The sequence below is a fragment of the Sapajus apella genome, unplaced genomic scaffold, assembly GCF_009761245.1.
Source record: "Sapajus apella isolate SASKATOON/1434 unplaced genomic scaffold, GSC_monkey_1.0 scaffold64, whole genome shotgun sequence".
NCBI lineage: Eukaryota > Metazoa > Chordata > Mammalia > Primates > Cebidae > Sapajus > Sapajus apella.
The window spans coordinates 4,404,564-4,425,896 of record NW_022437004.1 but is presented as its reverse complement, the minus strand read 5'-3'; the positions used below and the strand labels follow the sequence as shown (position 1 = coordinate 4,425,896).

Genomic DNA, 21,333 nt, shown 5'->3' with positions numbered 1-21,333 from the left:
GTGGCTCTGGGTCAGAGGCTGTCTTCAGATTGCAACAAGATGTCAGCTAGGGCTGCAGTTATCTGAAGCCTTTCCTGGGGCTTGAAGGTTCACTTCTAAGTTGTCTCACTCGCAGAGCAATAGGTTAGAGGCCTCAGTTTCGCAGCTGTTGGCAGTCCTCAGTCTTTTGCCAGGTGGATCTTTCCTCATAGCATAGCAGCTGACCTTCCTCAGGGTGAATGACCCGAGAGAGGAAGAAAGGGAGAGACAGAGAGACAGGGACAGAGACAGACTAAAGTAGAAGCAGCAGTACCTTCTTATAACTTTGTCTCTGAAGTCACACATCATTACTTCTGCTGTATTCTGTTTTTTAGAAGCAACTCAACTGAGTTCTGGTCATATGAAGGCGAGAGGGATTAATTTTATCTCTTAGAGGGCAGAGTATCAAATAATTTGTGGAAAAAAAATTTTTTTTGAGACAGTCTCGCTTTGTAGCCCAGGCTGGAGTGCAGTGGCACAATCTCGGCACACTGTGACATCCGCCTCTCAGGTTCAAGCAGTTCTCTGCCTTACCCTTCTGAGTAGCTGGGAATACAGGCATGTGCCGCCACACCTGGCTAATTTTTTGTATTGTTAGCAGATATGGGGCTTTGCCATGTTGACCAGGCTGGTTTCAAACTCCTGATCTCAAGTGATCCACCTGCCTCGGCCTCCCAAAGTGCTAGGATTACACACATGAGCCACTGCATCTGGCCTTGTGGGCATATTTTTTTAAACCTCCATTATTTTAGTCTTCTGCATATTCATTTTTTCTTAGTATGTCTTGGAAGCTTTTTTGAGACAGGCTGTTGCTCTGTTGCCCTGGCTGAAGTACAATGGTGTGATCACAGCTTACTGCACCTTCAACCTTCTGGGCTCAAGTGATCTTCTCACTGCAGCCTCCTGAATAGCTGGTACTACAGGCACATGCCAGCATACTTGGCCAACTTTTGGAAAAAAAAAATATAGAGGCAGGGTCTCCCTGTGCTACCCAGGCTGGTCTGAAACTCCTGGGCTCAAATGATCCTCCCGGCTTACCCTCCCAAAGTGCTGGGATTGTATCTGTGAGCCACCATGCCTGGCTGGAAGCTTTTTTTAATAGCTAAATAATACTCCACTTACTTATGTATTGCCCATTTAAATGATCCCCAATTGATAGACATTTATAGTTTTTCTGGTTGTTTGCTATTACAAACAATGCAGCAAAAAATCCCGGCATTTTTTACATGTATGAATCTTATCTGTATGATAAATCTCTAGAAATGAAATTCCTGTGTCAAAGGATATATGCATTTATAAATTTGATACCTGTTGCTAAATTCCTACTTTAGTAGTTTATATACCCACCAGCAGTGTTCAAAAATGCATATTTTGTTTCTCCAGCCTTTCCTTCAGGGTGTATACTTGTGTATTTTTATCAATATTATATATGAATATTGATATCTTCTCATGTTTTAATTTTCATTTCTTCCTTTTCATAGTTACTTTATTTTCTGTAGTTACTTTTTTGTATTGAGAGATCACTTATAGTAAACTGCACAAATATGAGGTATACAGGTCAAGGAAGTTAAGTATATGTGTGTATACACACATGTAACAACAGCCCAGATTAAGATATAGAACATTTTCTAGATGTTCCCTTATCCTCCTTCTCTGTCAGTATTTGCCCCCAGAAGTAAATGCTGTTCTGACTTACATACCATAGGCTAGCTTTATCTATTCTTTAATGTCATATAAATGGAAAATATTTCATTAGATTAATTTAAATCTTTTGATGAAATTATTAATTTTAAATAATCTTGCTGTTAGCATTGTTATATATGTTTTTGGATACACATGTATACATATATCTGTGGGTATGTGCCTAGGAGTGAAATTATTGTGTTAAAGGTATGTTTAGTTTCAACTTTAGTGAGTAGCGCAAAATGATTGTATTACCAAACATGTTTTCATTGGAAGTTCATGTTATAATGAAAGTTCATTAGAAAATGTTAATCACTTGACAGATACTTGCTATATGTAAAACATTTGGGAATTTATTCCATACCATTGTTGTTAAAATATGATATTCCTGTTTGCTATTTTTATGGATATTTAAGCCTTGTTTGAACTCACTAAGCTGAGGTTTTTATTTTCTTATGTAAGGTTTAATTAGACTTCTCTAGTTAACAGGGGTATAAACTGAGCCTGTAAAGATGAATTAAATTCATTCTGTTTTACTCTTTGTAAATTTTCATGACATGCAGGTTTTGCATCTGGATTGAATAAAGATGGAATTGAAGCAAAATTACAAGGTTAGTTGCATTTCATTCTAATAATTAGATTGTATATATTTTAGTGAAAAAGTTCAGTTATTGTGAAAGTAAGAATATGCTTTTATAAATCATTTTTTAAGACGAAAACTTGTATGCAGAAAAATAATGAGAACTATTTCTTTTTTACACGTTAATAAAGCTTGGCATACGTACTTTTTTGCTGAATTAATGAATTTATTAATTCTATCAGAATATCTTTTTTTGTATAAAATGTTAACTTAGTTTATTTGGTTTTTATTTCTAACATGACCCTGGTCTTTGAAAATGTGCCTACAGATACACAGTCTATTTTTTTTTTCTTTTTTTTAAGAAACAACCTTACTCTGTCACCCAAGATGGAATGTAGTGGCATGATCATAGCTCACTGTAACCTTGAACTCCTGAGCTCAAATGATCCTCCTGCCACAGCCTCCTGAGTAGCTGGGACTGTAGGCATGAGCCACCACAACTCGCTAATTTTGTATTTTTTGTAGAAAGCAGATCTCACTGTGTTTCCCAGCCTGGTCTCAAGTGATCCTCCCATGTCTGCCTCCGAAAGCACTGAGATTATAGGTGTGAGCGACCATGCCCAACATGTATTTTTTCTTTTCTACTTAAAATATAAGCCTAGATTGATTATGGGCTTCGTATTCCAACCTGTGCCAAAGATATATTCCTACTTAATCTCAGCTTTGTTATTCAGTTAATCACCTGGTGTTTTTTACTTGTTTTTAAAAATATCAAAATATTGTTAGGCATTTATTTGGATTAGAAATTGCTACCTTTTCATTGTGTTGAGACTCTCTCTTTAGTAAAAGAAAAAATGTTAGACCCACTAAAAATATTTAGCCAATTTAAATTTATTCTCTACTTGGATATACATGTGTGGCAAATAAAAATGTGGAGATAAAGATGAAACAGTAAAATTGTCTTGCTTAAAGAATAAATATGTTGTTAAAACATGGTCATGGCCAGGTGCAGTGGCTCACACCTGTAATTCTAGCACTTTTGGAGGCTGAGGTGGGTGGATCACAAGGTCAGGAGTTCAAGACTGGCCTTACCAATATGGTGAAACCTCGTCTCTACTAAAAATACAAAAATTAGCTGGGCATGGCAGCAGACGCCTGTAGTCCCAGCTACTCAGGAAGCTGAGGCAGGAGAATTGATTGAACCTGGGAGGCAGAGGTTGCAGTGAGCCACGATCACGCCACTGCACTCCAGCCTGGGTGACAGAGGAAGACTCTATCTCAAAAACAAAAAAACACGTAATAACCAATAGCATATATTCATAATGCTGCTGTATTCATGTTGAAATACAGGTTATAAAATAATTGTGTTATTTTAAAGGTATTGGTTAATTTTGTAATGGAATTTTTTTTCCCCCTTATTTAGCCCCAGAATGTAATGGAATTTTTTAAATGAAATATATTTTGAAAATAGTGATCAAATACACTCAAGCAATTAGACATTTCAAGAGATATATTGCTATATTTGAATAACTTTAATGTTTTATCTTTTATTAAATTAGCAGAATCACAGTTCATATTTGCCTTATCTTCAGTCATTATAGGGTTAGCAGAGTTTTGCCTTTTAAACAAGAATAGCTAAATATAACTGAATATTAAGGTTTTGGTATTGTAGGAGAGAAAAAAGTAACGTCTTTTTCTCATTCATTGCAAGGTTCACAGCTGACACTCTTGTAACAAGACAGATAACAAAAGAAAAGCATTACAAATTTATATAATCAAAGTTGTATATGATATGGGAGCCTTCAGAAATTAAGACCCAAAGACCCAGGGATAACTGTATTTCTATGGCAAGTTTGATGAAAAAAAATGGGTAGTTGTCAGGAAACATGATTGGACAAAAAGGATATTATCTAATGTTAATAAACTGGGAGGAACTTATCAAGACCTATTTGTTCAGATTCTTATTGGCCTCTCTGTGTAGCATTCTTTCTTTCTGGGTATGAGACAGGGCCATTCCACACCCTGGAACTAGGATCTTAGACTTTTAGACAAGGTAGGTCAGAGAATTCCTTTATGACCATGCTTCACGCAGGGAAAGGTCAGAGTAACCTTCTTGTTTCTAAGGTCCTCTCAGTCTCTCTCTTTGATTCTACTCTCACAAAATTGGCCTCTTGCTATGCCTTAAATACACCAAACTTGTTTCCACATCAGGTCCTTTGTACACTTTGTTCCTTATTTTTGGAACACTCCTTGCATATTTTACGTGGTGTGCACCTTCATTTTATTCAGGTCTCTGTTCAAATATTAACTTTTTAGAGGGGTCTTCCTGTAGCATCTTATTTATATCCACCTTTACTGAGAGTAAAACAAAATTATTCTATGATGTTATTATTGTTGTTTTCTTTGTTTTTAGAAAAGGTAATGTGTTTATTTTGACAATTAGGGTGATAGCTTTACTCTATATTAGAAAATATATCGCATTTATGAGAAATACATACAGGTTATGCATGGTGGTTCATGCCTGTAATCCCTTTGGGAGGCCAAGGTGGGCAGATCCCTTGAGCTCAGGAGTTTGAGACCAGCCTGGACAGCATAGGGAGATCCCACCTCCACAAAAAGGTTTTTTTTTTTTTTTTTTTTAAATTAACTGAGTGTGGTGGTACATGCCTGTAGTTCAGCTACTCTGGAGACTGAGGTGGGAAGATTGCTTGGGCCTGGGAGGTTGAGGCTACAGTGAGCTGTGATCATGCCACTGTATTTTAGCCTGGGTGACAAGAGTGAGACCCTGTCAAAATAAAAAAGAAAGAAAGAAAGAAAGAAAGAAAGAAAGAAGCTTTAGTTAAAAGATTTTAAAACTCTACACAATCATTCTATATAGGTTCTTTCTCAGCCTTATGTTTCTTTATGGTATAGGTAAAACTTTATTATTTATTTGTATGTTGATTGCTTTCTTCTGTAAAATATAAGTTCTAAAAAAGAAGAACCTTATCTTGTTAACTGCTGTAAACATAGAGCTTAGAATCATTCTCAGCATATAATAAAGTAAGCATTTTTCATTGACTTACCGAGTCATGGGTAATGGACTGATTTAATAGTGGATAATTAAGAAAATTAGAAAAGACTTCAAAATCTTTACTTAATCAAACACTTAACACTTACAAGCTGTCTGAACAGTGTTGTTTACACTAAAGTATTTTCCAAAGAACTCTAAGGGCATTTTTGTGAGTGGCTGCTTGATTTAGGATTGAACTATTACAGTATTCCCACTGTCTGCTCTGGACTGTCTTATATCTCCTGGACTAGAGCATGAGGCAGGGAAGGAACTGTAAGCAGCAGATTACTACAATTGCTCTGATCCCCATCAATGGTGAGCGTGAACTAGCATTGCTTCCTGTCAGAGAAACAAAAGTAAACACCTAAAAGCATCATTTAAAACAGTTTGAAGTTGTTGCTTCAAGAAAGTAGCCAACAGGGAAGGGGGGAAGAACTGGTGATTTTTGGAATAATCTTTGCAGCACTATTTGACTTCTTATACTTTGTGCACATATTAATATGTCTTTGATCAAAGTTTAAAGACAAAAGAAAACCACTGCCTTAATGGAAGGCAGATAACAAAGTGGTTACTTAGACTTGCAGCAAGTTACTTAGCCCCTATTCGTTAGTTTCCTAACCTGTATATGAAAATATCAGTGTCTACCTTATTGTGATGTTTTGAGAATTAAATTAATACATGTGTATATTTAAATATTACAAGTTTTAAGTGTTATTTCTACTTACTGAATGTTATTTTTATTACATGTATTGTTACTATTAGAAAATGTTTTTAGCATATCAGTTTTTTAATTTAAATTAGGGACTATGGTTTATTTAAGTAGGGGCTATGGTTATTCTATAACAATTACACAGTAATAACACAACTTTAGCATATTTAATAAGTTATTTTGCCCTACTTCCCTATTTTACTAAAATTAAAATGTGTTTTCTATAATTAAACAGAATTATGTTTGAAGAATCTGAATGATTTATCATCCCTGGACTTAATAAAGATGGATGAAGGTGTTAATTTCAAACCAACTGGTAATTTCCTATCATTGTTAATAAACTTAGCAATTATTTACTTAAAACTAAATAATTTGTTTTACTAAAATTTAAATGATAAAAGTAAATCATGATCTGAGTTCTCAACAGTGTATCATCATTATTAGCTATAAGGCATGATAAATTTAAACAAGTCCTATTTGTAAAAGTATAAAGGCACATAGAATTGTCTTCACTGATTCTTGTGACTTTTGGCAGAGGAATGAAATGCTTGAATCTTTGGGTGGCTTTAAACCTGTTGTAACTATTATAGATATACTTTTATTGGTATGCTTTTATATGCTTTTTTATATTCTTAAATATGCAACCATTGATAATCTGGTGGTTAGGTTTCTGTAAGGTTAGGAAGAATGTCTTTTCCTTCTACTTATCTTATGTTCATTGACTGGAACTCCTATAACAAAAGATATTAAGAGAAAAGCATACAAATTTGTTTAATATGTTTTATGTAATATGGGAGCCTTTATAAGGAAATGAAGGGCCAAATAAATGGTTAAACCTGAATATTTTTATGCCAGTTGTGATGGAGAAATATAATAGGACAAAGGGGATATAAACTATGCGTAATACATTTGGGGAAATTTAGCAAAGCCTGTTCATTCAAATTCCTCTCTGTGTCTATGGAGATAAAGATGCCCCATTCTTTAGGTATAGGAAGGGCACCTCTCACATGAGGGTGTTATGACTTGCTTCAGGGGAAGGCCAGAAAAATTCTTCTTGTACATGTTGTGTCTCAAATTCCTACAGCTTAAAATATTCAGCATGCCAAGATGCCACATTTTGGGGTAGCATGTCCTGAACTCTGTCACTCTGTCTGTAAGTTCTGTTTAGAGTATAAAAGAAGAGGGAAAGGATGTTTTGTGGTTTTTAGCATTCATGATTAGAAGTTTTTGGAGAAAATGACTTTATTATTCCAATTAGTCTTTTTAAGTAAAGGTAATTTATTGTTTGAAAGTTGGGTAATAGGAATTTGTCTTTGAATTCAGAATCTATCTGTTAACATTTGGCATGTACTATTCATTTTTAATGCATTTTTTACTTACTTGCAACCATACTATAGAAATATATGATCTTGTAACATGTTAAAGTTTATATTAATATAAGGTTAAGTTTTAAAACAATTTGCTGCCTTGACTCTCAGCCCTACATTAATAACATTTTTTCCCTTCGTCCTTGCTCCTTACTCTGATAAGCCTAATTTTATTTGTGAGAATTGTCTTTTTTGTGTTTTAGGGCACTTCACTAGACGGGGCATAAGAATCACTAAGGCTTCTTCATCTGTTTTTCTATACTTTGATTCTCCTCAAGAATCTTATTCCCACTATCACTTCTTTCTTATGGTACTTCTTGAATCCACCGATACCATTCTTTCTGTCTTTAAACATACCCAGTAATGGGATTGCTGAGTTGAATGGTAGTTCCATTTAAAGTTCTTTGACAAAAGTCTTCAAAATGCTTTCCACAGTGGCTGTACTAATTTACATTCACACCAGCACTATGTAAGCATTCCCTTTTCTCCATATCCTCACCAACATCTATTATTTTTTGACTTTTTAATAGTAACAGCCATTCTGACTGGTGTGAGATGATGTATCATTGCAGTTTTGATTTCCATTTCACTAGTGATTAATAATATTAACCATTTTTTCATATGCTTGTTGGCCATGTGTATGTCTTCTTTTCAGTAATATCTGTCCTTTGCCCATTTTAAAAGTAGGGTTGCTTGTATTTTGCTTATTAAGTTTGTTATAGATTCTGGACATTCGACCTTTGTCAGATGCATAGTTTGCAAATAACTTTTCCCATTCTGTGGGTTGTCTGTTTACTCTGTTGATAGTTTCTTCTGCTGTTCAGAACTCTTTAGTTTAATTAAATTTCACTCAATAATTTTGAATAATGAGATCCAAGATGGCTGATCACTAGCAGCTCCCACTGAAAGAGCAGAGAACGAGAGGACGCCACACTTTCAGATCAATTTTTGTTGCTCACACACCAGGAGATTCCCAGCGGAGGAGCCCCGCGTGTCGCCAGCATGACTCTTGAGGCCGGTGAGGCGGTTTTGCCGCTGCCTTGGTGTGGCGGTTCTTGGTGCAGAGTCAGAAAAGCACCATCAATCTTAAAGCCGCTGCTTTGGCCGGAGCAGTGGGTTGCTCAGACTCTAGCGCCTGGAATCAACAAGTTGGATGTCCATTCAGAAACCCAACTATAAAGACGGTAATTATAAAGACCACAGATGGATAAATCTATAAAGAAGGGAAGAAAACAGCCTAAAAAGGCTGAGAATACCCCAAATCAGAATGCCTCTCCCTCTACAGGGGATCACAGTTCCTCATCAGAAACAGAACAAGGCCTGATGGAGAAAGACTGTGTTCCATTAGCAGAAGCTGGCTTTAAAAAGTGGATGATAAGAAACTTCTGGGAATTAAAAGAACTTGTTCTAACCCAATGCAAAGAAACCAAGAACTTTGAAAAAAGGTTTGAAGAAATGTTAACAATAACACACAATTTAGAGAGGAATATAAGTGAATTAATGGAGCTGAAAAATACAACACGAGAACTTCGCGAACTATGCACAAGTTTTAACAGCCGAATTGATCAAGCAGAAGAAAAGATATCAGAGGTCGAAGACCAACTTCATGAAATAAAACAAAAAGACAAGATTAGAGAAAAAAGGATAAAAAAGAACGAGCAAAGTCTCCAAGAAATATGGGACTATGTGGAAAGACCTAATCTACGTTTGATAGGTGTACCTGAATGTGACGAAGAGAATCAATCCAAGCTGGAAAATACGCTTCAGGATATTTTTCAGGAAAACTTTCTCAACCTAGCAAGGCAGGACAATATTCAACTCCAGGAAATACAGAGAACACCACAAAAATATTCCTCAAGAAGACCAACCTCAAGGCACATAATCGCCAGATTCACCAGGGTTGAAATGAAAGAGAAAATACTGAGGGCAGCCAGAGAGAAAGGTCAGGTTACCCATAAAGGGAAGCCCATCAGACTCACAGCAGATCTCTCAGTAGAAACCCTACAAGCCAGAAGAGAGTGGGGGCCAATATTCAACATCCTTAAAGAAAAAAACTTTCAACCCAGAATTTTACATCCAGCCAAACTAAGCTTCATAAGCGAAGGAAAAATAAAATCTTTTGTGAACAAGCAAGCACTCAGAGATTTCATCACCACCAGGCCTGCTTTACAAGAGCTTCTGAAAGAACCACTACAAATAGAAAGGAACAACCAGCATCAGCCTTTCTAAAAAATATCAAAAAATAAAGAACATCAACATAATTAAGAAATTGCATCAACTAATGGGCAAAACAGCCAGCTAACATTAAATGACAGTATCAAACACACATATATTGTTATTAATTCTAAATTTAAATCGACTAAATCCCCCAATCCAAAGACACAGACAGGCAAAAAAAGCCAAGACCCATTGGTATGCTACATCCAGATCCATCTCACATGCAAGGATACATAAAGACTCAAAACAAAGGGATGGTGAAAAATTTACCAACCAAATGGAGAGCTAAAATAAATAAATAGAAAGCAGGAGTTGCAATTTTTGCTGATAAAATAGATTTCAAAGCAACAAAGATCAAAAGAAGCAAAGAAGGATATTACATAAAGATAAAAGGATCAATGTAACAAGAAGAGCTAAAGATCCTAAACATATATGCACCCAATACAGAAATACCCAGATATATAAGACTTACAAAGAGACTTGGACCCCCACACAATAATAGCGGGAGACTTCAACATCAATATTAGATAGATCAATGAGACAGAATGTTAACATCGATATCCAGGACTTGAACTCAGATCTGGAACAAGTAGACTTAACTAACATTCATAGAACTCTCCACTTTAAATACACAAAATATACACTCTTATCAGTACTACATCACACGTATTTACAGGCTTAAATAAAATATTGGTTGACTGCTTGTTAATTATTTTCTTCCCTCATTTTTTTTTTTTATGTCTCTATTATTAAACACAATTACAGGCATACCCAGTTTTAGACTGCATTCTAGCCTGGGCAATAAAGCAACACCCCTGTTCTGTCTCCCTCTTCCTCTTCCTCTTTCTTCCTTTCCTTTATTCTTTTTCTTTTTTTTTTTTTTTTTTATTCTTTTTCTTTCTTTCTCTCGTTCTTCAAAAAAAAAAATAATAATAATTTTTGTTACTGTTGAAGTTGCTTTTGGAGTCTTTGTCATGAAGTCTTTGCCAGGACCTATGTCCAGAATGATATTTCCTAGGTTTTTTCCTAGGGTTTTTTTCTTTAAAAAAAAAATCATTTTAGGTTTTACACTTAAGTCTTTAATCCATCTTGAGTTTATTTTTGTATATGGCGAAAGGAAGGGGTCCAGTTTTAATCTTTTGCATATGACCAGCCAGTTATCCCAGCATTGTTTATTAAATAGGAATCCTTTCCCCTTTTGCTAGTTATTGTTGACTTAGTCAATGATCAGGTGGTTGTAGGTGTGTGGCTTTATTTCTGGGTTCTCTAACCTGCTCCATTGGTCTGTGTATCTGTTTATATAGTATGCTGTTTTGGTAATGTAGTCTTATAGTATATTTTGAAGTGGGGTAGTGTGATACCACTGTCAGTGGGGTGTTGAAGCCTCTCAGTATTATTCTGTGGGTATCTAAGTCTCTTTGTAGGTGTCTAAAAACTTGTTTTGTGAATCTGGATGCTCTAGTATTAGGTGCATATATATTTAGGATAGTTTAATCTCCTTGTTGTATTGAGCTTTTCATCATTATCAGGGTCCTTTGTCCTTTTGGTATAAAGTCTATCTTGTCTGAAATTAGAATAGCAAACTTTTTTTTTTTTCACCCAATTTGCTTGGTAGATTTTTCTCCATCCCTTTAAGTCTTTGGGTGTCATTGCATATGAGTTGGGTCTCTTGAAAACGACATACAGTTGGGCTTTGCTTCTTTATCCAACTTGTCACTCTGTACCTTTTAAGTGAGGTATTATAGTCTGTTTACATTCAATTGATATGTGTAGATTTGTCATTGTGTTGTTATGTAGACATATTATGTAGTTGCTTTATAGTGTCAGTGGTCAAGATACTTAAGTGTGTCCCTGTGGTGGCCAGTAATGGTCTTTCATTTCTATGTTTAGGATTATCTTAAGGACGTCTCATAAGGCAGGTCTGGTGCTAGCTTATCTGAAAGGGATTTTGTTTCTCCTTCATTGATGAAGCTTAGTTTGGCTGGATATGAAATTTTTGGTTGCAATTTCTTTTCTTTAAGAATGTGAAGACTGGGCATGGTTGCTTATGCCTGTAATCCTAGCACTTTGGGAGGCTGAGGCAGGAGGATTACTTGAGCCCAGGAGTTTGAGACCAATCTGAGCAATATAGTGACACCTTGCCCCTGCAAAAAATTTTTTAAAAATTAGGTGAGCTTGACAGCACAGCATGTGCTTGTAGTCCCAGCTACTTAGGTTACTGAGGTGGCGGGATCACTTGAGCCTGGGAGGAGGAGGTTGCAGTGAGCCAAGATTGCACCACTGCCATCCATCCTGGGTGACAGAGCAAGACTCTGTCTCAAAAAAAAAGAAAACAGAAAAAAAAGAAAAGAAAAAGAAACATTGCTTAATATAGGCCCCAAACTCCTCTGGCATGTAGGATTTTTGCTGAAAGATCTGCTTTATGTGTTTTCCTTTGTAGGTAACCTGCCCCTCTGTCTAGCTGCCCTTAATATTTTTTCTTTCCAGTTGACGTTGGAGAATCTGATAACTGTGTCTTGGGGTATGGCTATTCTATATAGCATCTCACTTGGGATCTCTGAATTTTCTGAATTCAAATGTTGACCCCTCTAGCAAGGTTGGAGAAATTTTTTGGACAGTATTCTAAATTATGTTTTCCAAGTTTCTTGCTCCCTCTCTCTCTCCCTTTCTTTCAGAGTTACCAATGAGTTTTAAATTTGTTTTTTTTTTTTTACATAATCCCATATTTCTTGGAGGTTTTGGTCATTCTCTTTTATTATTTTTTCTGTATTTTTATCTGACTGAGTAGACTTGAAGACCTAGGTTTTGAGCTCTGAGATTCTTTCCTCGGCTTGGTTGATTCTGCTGTTAATACTTCCAGTTGTATTATGAAATTCTGTATGAAATTATGTATTATGCAGTGAGTTTTTCAGCTCTATCAGATCAGTTTAGTTCTTTCTTAAAATGGCTATTTTGTCTTTCACCTTTTGATCATTTTACTGGATTCCTTAGATTTCTTGGATTGGGTTTCAACTTCCTGCTGAACCTTGATGATCTTCATTGCCATCCAGGTTCTGAATTCTAGGTCTGTCATTTTAGCCATTTCAGCCTGGTTAACAACCATTGCTGGGGAGCTGTATGGTTGTTTGGAAGTAAGACAACACTCTGGTATTTTGAGTTGCCAGAGTTCGTGGTTTCTGGCAAGAACATCGATTTCAGAGGGCTCAGGCTCAGCTCAGTGCTGCTGGGCTAACCGTGGGGGACTGGGACCAGACTCACGGCTTTTGTTGCTGGCCGCTTGAGGTTTAGCACCTGCTGCGCTGGAGGGTTTGAGGTGTTCCTGGTTCACTGGCAACCATACTTCAATGGGGCAGTGGCAGAAGAGTTTGCACTCATGTGTACATGCCAACAGTGGCTGAGTAGTAGCATGGTGAGGTCTGGGCCAGTGCACCAGTGGTGGTGGCACAGCAGGGTTCATATTTGCAGTGTATTGGCAGTGGCAAGACAGCAGCATAGTGGGGTTCACATGTACCAGTGGTTCACTGGTGGGGATGGGGGTGGAGCTCTGGTGCCAAGGCCATGCACCATGTGCATGCTAGGAAAAGCATTGTGGGAAACCCATAGTTGAGTACATGCCAGCAGAGTGGTTGGGGGAGGCTGCAGTGCAGATAGGTGTGCGCTAACAAAGCAGTGTGAGGAGGCTATTGGTGGGTGCACATTGGCAGGGTCCGTCTAATGGTAAGGTGGCATCTGCTGGCCAAGGAGCTATGTTGGTGGCCACTAGGAACCCAGTTGGGCATCTAAGGCCACACTGCAAGTGAGCTTGGCCGTGGAGGGACCCCAGAAGAGGCTGGCAGATAAGGGGCACTCAGATAAGACTGGCCCCATCACGTGGGCAAGACTCCCCTGCTCTGTCCAGGTCCAACAGTCAATGAAGGCCAAAGCCACTTAGAGGAACATGGCAGGTCTTGGAGAGATTGGTGTTCCTGACTGTACTCCACTGTAGCCATTCCTGTGCCAAACCCTTTGAGCTCCAAACAGGGTGGAGTCCTGTTCCTGCCACTTTTCCAGGCAGTTCTCTTTGCCAACTTAAATATCTGTGGGGGTCATGAGGTCTTCTGCAACTAAGATTCCAGGGGTCAATGGCAAGAGTGGGTGACTCCTCACCTGTTTAACTCACCCCTTCCCAAAGAGCCACTGGGGACTGGGAATGAGTCATGGTGCTTGGCAGCCCAGTGCAGTGTTCCCAGCTTCTACCCAGGGCCTGTGTCCTCCCTCCAACCACCCTCAATGCCTTCCTTCTGAAGATCTGCTTAGAGTGTTCCAGTCTTCCTGATGGTCTGGTCTTTTGGTGGAAGATGCTCTTCCTGGCTGCGTCTAGTCAGCCATCTTGGTTCCCCTCCTTCTTTCTCAGTTCCTGGAGGATGGAAGTCTGAGTTGTGTGCTGACATGGTCAGATTCTATTGAAGATTATCTTCCTTTGCACATAGTCACTATCTTGCTGTGTGCTCACATGATTTCTTATTTGTACATCTAATTTCTTGGCTTTTCTGGTGTTCCAGAGTTCTCCCTATGGATCTCCTAGTATCTACAGGTCACAGAATGACAGAGGCTGCAGCCAGGTCACCTGAGGCCTCCCAGAAAAAAAGGGGTACAACACTGGAGATGGGTCTGTGAGCTTGGTGGGCACACAAAGTCCCCGCCAAATTGTGGAAGATGCTGCATGGTGCTGGGTTTGTGTTTGTTAGCCTGTTACTAAGGTAGATGTAATGTTCTTACATAGTATTTCTAATTGATTTATTTTTATGACTTCTTATTTCTTCATATTACTTTCTTTTTTCTCTTTGAGTTTACTTTTTGTATGTCTGTTTTTAGTTTGTGTGTTCCTGTAATTCTGCTTCATATAGTTTTTGCTTTTTAGGTTGTAATTATAATACTCAAGTATCTAGGTATTTTCATCTGTATGTTTGAATTGAGGTTTTTGCCTGTTTTGCCAGGTAATGTGTACTGAGAAAAGGGCTCAAAAGGCCAAGTTTTTTTTTCCCTCAACTTTTATGTTAAGTTCTAGTACATGTGCAGGATGTGCAGGTTTGTTACAGATAAACATGTGTCATGGTGGTTTGCTGCACAGATCATCCCATCACCTAGTTATCAAGCCCAGTCTCCATTAACTATTCTTCCTGATGTTGTCCTTCCCCTCGCCCTCCTCAACAGGTCCCAGGGTATGTTGTTCCCCCTAGTGTGTCTACATGTTCTCATTGTTCAGCTCCCATTTGTGAGAACATGCAGTGCTTGATTTTCTGTTCCTGTGTTAGTTTGCTGAGGATAACAACTTCCAGCTCCATCCATGTTCCTGCAAAGGACATGATCTTATTCCTTTTCATGGCTGCATAGTATTCCACGTGTATATGTACCATGTTTTCTTTATCCAGTCTGTCATTGATGGGCATTTAGGTTGATTTCATGTTTTTGATATTGGGAATAGTGCCACAGTGAACATATGTATGCATGTGTCTTTATAAAAGAATGATTTGTATTCATTTGGGTATATACCCAGTAATGGGATTGCTGGGTCAAATGGTATTTCTAGGTCTTTGAGGAATTGCCACACTGCCTTCCACAATGGCTGAACTTATTTACACTCCCACCAACAGTGTAGAAGTATTCCTTATAATTTGCAACCTTGCCGGCCTCTGTTGTTTGTCTAACGTGAATTTAAGAAAGATTAACCTTCTGAAGATAGGTGGTAACTGCAAGAGGCTGGAAGAGTCATTAAACTGGGATGCAGATCTTACCTCTTTAAAGGATAGGGATAGAGGGAAAGAAGAAAGGAAGAGATGGAGGGAAGTAGGAAAGGAAGGGATGGAGGTAAGAAGAGAAAAGAGAGGAGGGTAGGAAGGAATGTGTGGGGAGGGAGGGAGGGAACGTAGTGGGGCAGGGAGTGAGAAAGTACAGAAGGAAGGAAAGAAGGATGGAAAGGTGGGAGGGATGTTTTTAGACAACTTATTATTATTATTTAATTTATTTTATTGCATTTTAGGTTTTGGGGAACATGTGAAGAACATGCAAGATTGTTGCATAGGTACATACGTGGCAGTGTAATTTGCTGCCTTCCTCCCCATCACCTATATCTGGCATTTCTTCCATGCTATCTCTCCCCAACTCCCCACCCCTCACTGCCCCTCCCCTGTTTCCCCCCAACAGACCCCAGTGTGTAGTGCTCCCCTCCCTGTGTCCATGTGTTCAACACCTGCCTATAAGTGAGAACATGCAGTGTTTGATCTTCTGCTCTTGTGTCAGTTTGCTAAGAATGATGGTTTCCAGGTTCATCCATGTCCCTACAAAGGACACAAACTCATCATTTTTGATGGCTGCATAATATTCCATGGTGTATATGTGCCACATTTTCCCTGTCCAGTCTATCATTGATGGGCATTTGGGTTGGTTCCAGCTCTTTGCTATAGTAAACAGTGCTGCAATGAACATTCGTGTGCATGTGTCCTTATAGTAGAACAATTTATAATCCTTTGGATATATACCCAGTAGCAGGATTGCTGGGTCAAATGGAATTTCTATTTCTAGGTCCTTGAGGAATCGCCACAGTCTTCTACAATGGTTGAACTAATTTACACTCCCACCAACGGTATAAAAGTGTTCCTATTCTCCACATCCTCTCCAGCATCTGTTGTCTCTAGATTTTTTAATGATTGCCATTCTAACTGGCGTGAGATGGTATCTCAATGTAGTTTTGATTTGCATGTTCAAATAGACAACTTATAGTTGAATCCAATAACTCTGGAAGGAAGTGGGGGAGGGAGAGAGATAGATCTTAGCCTGCAGGCAAGAGGGGAGGGAGGGATCTTAACTTGTAAGAAGGGAGGGAGGAAGGGCAGGCAGCAGGGATTTTAGCCTCCAAGAAGGGTGCGAGAGAAAGGTGCAAGAGAAGGGTGTGAGAGAAAGCCCTTGCAGGATCTTAGTCTGGAAGGAGGGAGGGAGAAACACAAGGAGGGAGGGAGAGAGGGGGGCCTTAGTCTGCAATGCAATTCTAAGAACATTTGGAAAAGTTATTAGGAAATCTCATAGATCTACCTTAGCATACCTGCCGTGCTCAGTCATTAGTTGGGAGCATCTCATGAAAGTATGATCTCTGTGTAAACATGACTATTATTCAGAGTACAGCAGCTGGGGCCATCGGTCACTGACACTTCTTGCAGTAGGAGGTCTGCAAGATACATTCTCATGGCCTCCATGCTCCCCACCACTCTATTTTGTTGCTTTACTTTGAAATATCCTGAATTTCCTATGAGAATATTAATCATTCAGTGGCTATATTAATAGCAAGTTGTTTATTTATTTCTTCTCTTTACTTGCAAATATTTTTTGTTTTGTTTGTTTTATTGTACTTTAAGCTCTGGAATACATGTGCACATCATGCAGGGTTGTTGCATAGGTACACACATGCCATGGAGGTTTACAGTCTCTGGCCCCCCATCATCTATATCAGGCATTTCTCCCAGTGTTTTCCCTCCCCGGCTTCCCCACCTCTGCTGTCCCTCCTCTAGCCTCCCACCCCCCAGCCTACTCTAGTGTGTGATGTTCCCCTCCCTATGCCCACATGTTCTCATTGTTCAACACCCGCCTGTGAGTAAGAATATGCGGTGTTTGGTTTTCTGTTCTTGTATCAGTTTGCTGAGAATGATGGTTCCCACATTCATCCATGTCCCTACAAAGGACACCAACTCATTGTTTTTTATGGCTGTGTAGTATTCCATGCTGTATATGTGCCACATTTTCCTTGTTCAGTCTATCATTGATGGGCATTTGGATTGGTTCCAGGTCTTTGCTATTGTAAACAGTGCTGCAGTGAACATACATGTGCATGTGTCTGTATAGTAGAATGATTTATAATCCTTTGGGTATATACCCAGTAATGGGATTGCTGGGTCGAATGGAATTTCTGTTTCTAAATCCTTGAGGAATCACCACACTGTCTTCCACAATGGTTGAACTAATCTACACTCCCACTAGTAGTGTAAGAGTGTTCCTTTTTCACCACCTTCTTGCCAGCATCTGTTGTCTCCAGAATTTTTAATGATCACCATTCTAACTGGTGTGAGATGGTATCTCAATGTGCTTTAGATTTGCATTTCTCTAATGACCAGTAATGTTGAGCATTTTTTCATGTGATTGTTGGCCGCATAAATGTCCTCTTTAGAAAAGTGTCTATTTATATCCTTTGCCCACTTTTTGATGGGGTTGTGTGTTGTTTTCCAGTAAATCTGCTTTAGTTCTTTGTAGATTCTGGAGAGTAGCCCTTTGTCAGATGGGTAGATTGCAAAAATTTTTTCCCATTCTGTTGGTTGCTAGTTAACTCTAATGATTGTTTCTTTTACTGTGCAGAAACTCTTAAGTTTAATTAGACCCCATTTGTCTATTTTGGCTTTTGTTGCCATTGCTTTTGGTGTTTTAGTCATGAAGTCCTTGCCTATGCCTTTGTCCTGAATGGTATTGCCTAGGTTTTTTTCTAGAATTTTTATGGTGTTAGGTCTTATGTTTAAATCATTAATGCACTGGGAGTCAATTTTAGTGTAAGGTGTAAGAAAGGGGTCCAGCTTCAACTTTCTGCACATGGCTAGCCAGTTCTCCCAACACCATTAATAGAACAGGGGATCCTTTCCTCATTGCCTATTTTTGTCAGTTTTGTCAAAGATCAGATGGTTGTAACTGTGTGGCATTGCTTCCAGGACCTCTGTTCTGTTTCGTTGGTCTGTGTCTCTGTTTTGGTACCAGTACCATGCTGTTTTGATTACAGTAGCCTTGTAGTATAGTTTGAAGTCAAGTTAGCATGATGCCTCTAGCTTTGCTCTTTTTGCTTAGGATTGTCTTGGCTATGCGGGCTCTCTTTTGGTTCCATATGAAGTTTAAAGTGTTTTTTTCCAGTTCTGTGAAGAAGGTCAATGGTAGCTTGATGGGGATAGCATTGAATCTGTAAATTACTTTGGGCAGTACGGCCATTTTCACAATATTGATTCTTCCTAACCATGAGCATGGGATGTTTTTCATCTGTTTGTGTCCTCCCTTATTTCCTTGAGCAGTGGTTTGTAGTTCTCCTTGAAGAGGTCCTTCGCATCCTTTGTTAGTTGTATTCCTAGATATTTTATTCTCTTTGTGGCAATTTGTGAATGAGAGTTCACCATGATTTGGCTCTCTGTTTGTCTGTTATTGGTGTATAGGAATGGTTGTGATTTCTGCACATTGATTTTGTATCTGGAGACTTTGCTGAAGTTGCTTATCAGCTTAAGAAGATTTTGGGCTGACATGATGGGGTCTTGTAAATATGCAATCATGTTGTCTGCAAGTAGAGAGAATTTGACTTCCTCTTTTCCTAACTGAATAACCTTTATTTCTTTTTCTTCCCTAATTGCGCTGGCTAGAACTTCTAATACTATATTGGATAGGAATGGGTCAGAGAGGGCATCCTTGTCTGGTGCCAGTTTTCAAAGAGAATGCTTCTGGTTTTTGCCCATTCAGCATGATATTGGCTGTGAGTTTGTTGTAAATAGCTTTTATTATGTTGAGATACATTCTATTAATACCTAGTTTATTGAGAGTTTTTAGCATAAAGTGCTGTTTAATTTTGTCAAAGGCCTTCTCTGCATCTATTGAGATGATCATGTGGTTTATTCTTTGGCTCTGTTTATATGATGGATTATGTTTATAGAGTTGCATATGTTAAACCAGCCTTGCATCCCCGGGATGAAGTCTACTTGATCGTGACGGATAAGCTTTTTGATATGCTGTTGCATTTGGTTTGCCAGTATTTTATTAAAGATTTTTTGCATCGATGTTCATCATGGATATTGGCCCGAAGTTTTCTTTTTCAGTTGTGTCTCTGCCAGGATTTGGTAACAGGATGATGTTGGTCTCATAAAATGAGTTAGGGAGGATTCCCTCTTTTTGTATTGTTTGGAATAATTTCAGAAGGAATGGTACCAGCTCCTCTTTGTATATCTGGTAGAAAACAGCTGTAAACCTGCCTGGACCTGGACTTTTTTTGATTGGTAGGCTATTAATTACTGCCTCAACTTCAGATATTGTCATTTGTCTATTCAGGGATTCAACTGGTTTAGTCTTGGGAGAGTGTAAGTATCCAGGAATTTATCCATTTCTTCTGGATTTGCTGATTTATGTGTGTAGAGTTGTTTGTAGTAATCTCTGATGGTGGTTCGTATTTCTGTGGCTTTGGTGGTGATAACCCCTTTATCATTTTTTATTGCATCTATTCGAGTCTTCTCTCTTTTCTTTTTTATTAATCTGACTAGCAGACTGTCTATTTTGTTGATTTTTTTCAAAAAACCAGCTCTTGGCTTTATTGATTTTTTGAAGGGTTTTTTGTGTCTCTATCTCCTCAGTTTTGCTCTGATCTTAGTTATTTCTTGTCTTCTGCTCACTTTTGAATGTTTTTGATCTTGCTCCTCTAGCTCTTTCAATTTTGATGATGGGGGTTGATTTTCGATCTTTCCTCGCTTCTCATGTGGGCATTTATTGCTATAAATTTCCCTCTAGACACTACTTTAAATGTGTCCCAGAGATTCTGGTATATTGTGTCTTCATTCTCATTGATTTTGAAGAACACCTTTATTTCTGCCTTCATTTCATTGTTTATCTGTTTGTCATTCAGGAGTAAGTTGTTCAGTTTCCATGTAGTTGTGTGGTTTTGGGTGAGTTTCTTAATCCTGAGTTCTTATTTGATTGCGCTGTGATCTGAGAGACTATTTGATATGATTTCCGTTCTTTTGCATTTGCTGAGGAGTAATTTACTTCCAATTATGTGGTCAGTTTTAGAGTAAGTGCAATTTGGTGCTGAGAAGAATATATATTCTGTGGATTTGGGGTGGAGAGTTCTGTAGGTGTCTATTAGGTCCCCTTGGTCCAGATCTGCTTTCAGGTCCTGGATATCCTAGTTGATTTTCTGTCTCGTTGATCTATCTAATATTGACAGTGGAGTGTTAAAGTCTCCCACTATTATAGTGTGGGAGTCTAAGTCTCTTTGTACGTCATTAAGAACTTGCTTTATGTAGCTGGGTGCTCCTGTATTGGGTGCATATATATTTAAGATAGTTAGCTCTTGCTGCATTGATCTTTTTATCATTATGTAATGTCTTTCTTTGTCTCTTTTGATCTTTGTTAGTTTGAAGTTCATTTTAACAGAGAGTAGGATTGCAACCCTGCTTTTTTTTTTTTCTCTTCATTTGCTTGGTAAATCTTCTTCCATCCCTTTATTTTGTTACTGGTTGGTTGTTTTGCCTGTTAGTTGATGCAGTTTCATTGCATCATTGGTCTTTGCCATTGGTACATTTTTGTAGTGGCTGGTACTGGTTGTTCTTTTCATGTTCAGTGCTTCCTTTAGAAGCTCTTGTAAGGCAATTCTGGTGCTGACAAAGTCAGTAGTTGCTTCTTTGTAAAGGATTTTATTTCTCCTTCACTTATGAAGCTTAGTTTGGCTGGATATAAGATTCTGGGTTGCAAGTTCTTTTCTTTAAGGATGTTGAATATTGGCCCCCACTCTCTTCTGGCTTGTAGGGTTTCTGCCAAGAGATCCACTGTGAGTCTGATGGGCTTCCCTGTGTGGGTGACCTCACATTTCTCTCTGGCTGCTCTTAGCATTTTTTCCTTCATTTCAACCCTAGTGAATCTGATAATATGTGCCTTGGGATTGCTCTTCTTG

At 38.4% G+C, this 21,333-nt stretch overlaps 1 protein-coding gene across 15 annotated transcripts in view; it reads left to right on the top strand.

Moving 5' to 3' along the window:
* Positions 1-21,333, top strand: part of HFM1 (helicase for meiosis 1) — a 122,148-nt gene that overhangs the window by 40,962 nt on the left and 59,853 nt on the right. For all 15 annotated transcript variants that reach the window (XR_004259746.1, XM_032247856.1, XM_032247861.1 and 12 more), the window contains 2 exons: positions 2,265-2,312; positions 6,278-6,358. Coding sequence is in view for 14 of the 15 variants with exons in the window: in XM_032247856.1 (XP_032103747.1) it covers positions 2,265-2,312; positions 6,278-6,358 (129 nt within the window). In the remaining variant the exon portion in view is untranslated. The remainder of the gene's footprint in view (positions 1-2,264; positions 2,313-6,277; positions 6,359-21,333) is intronic.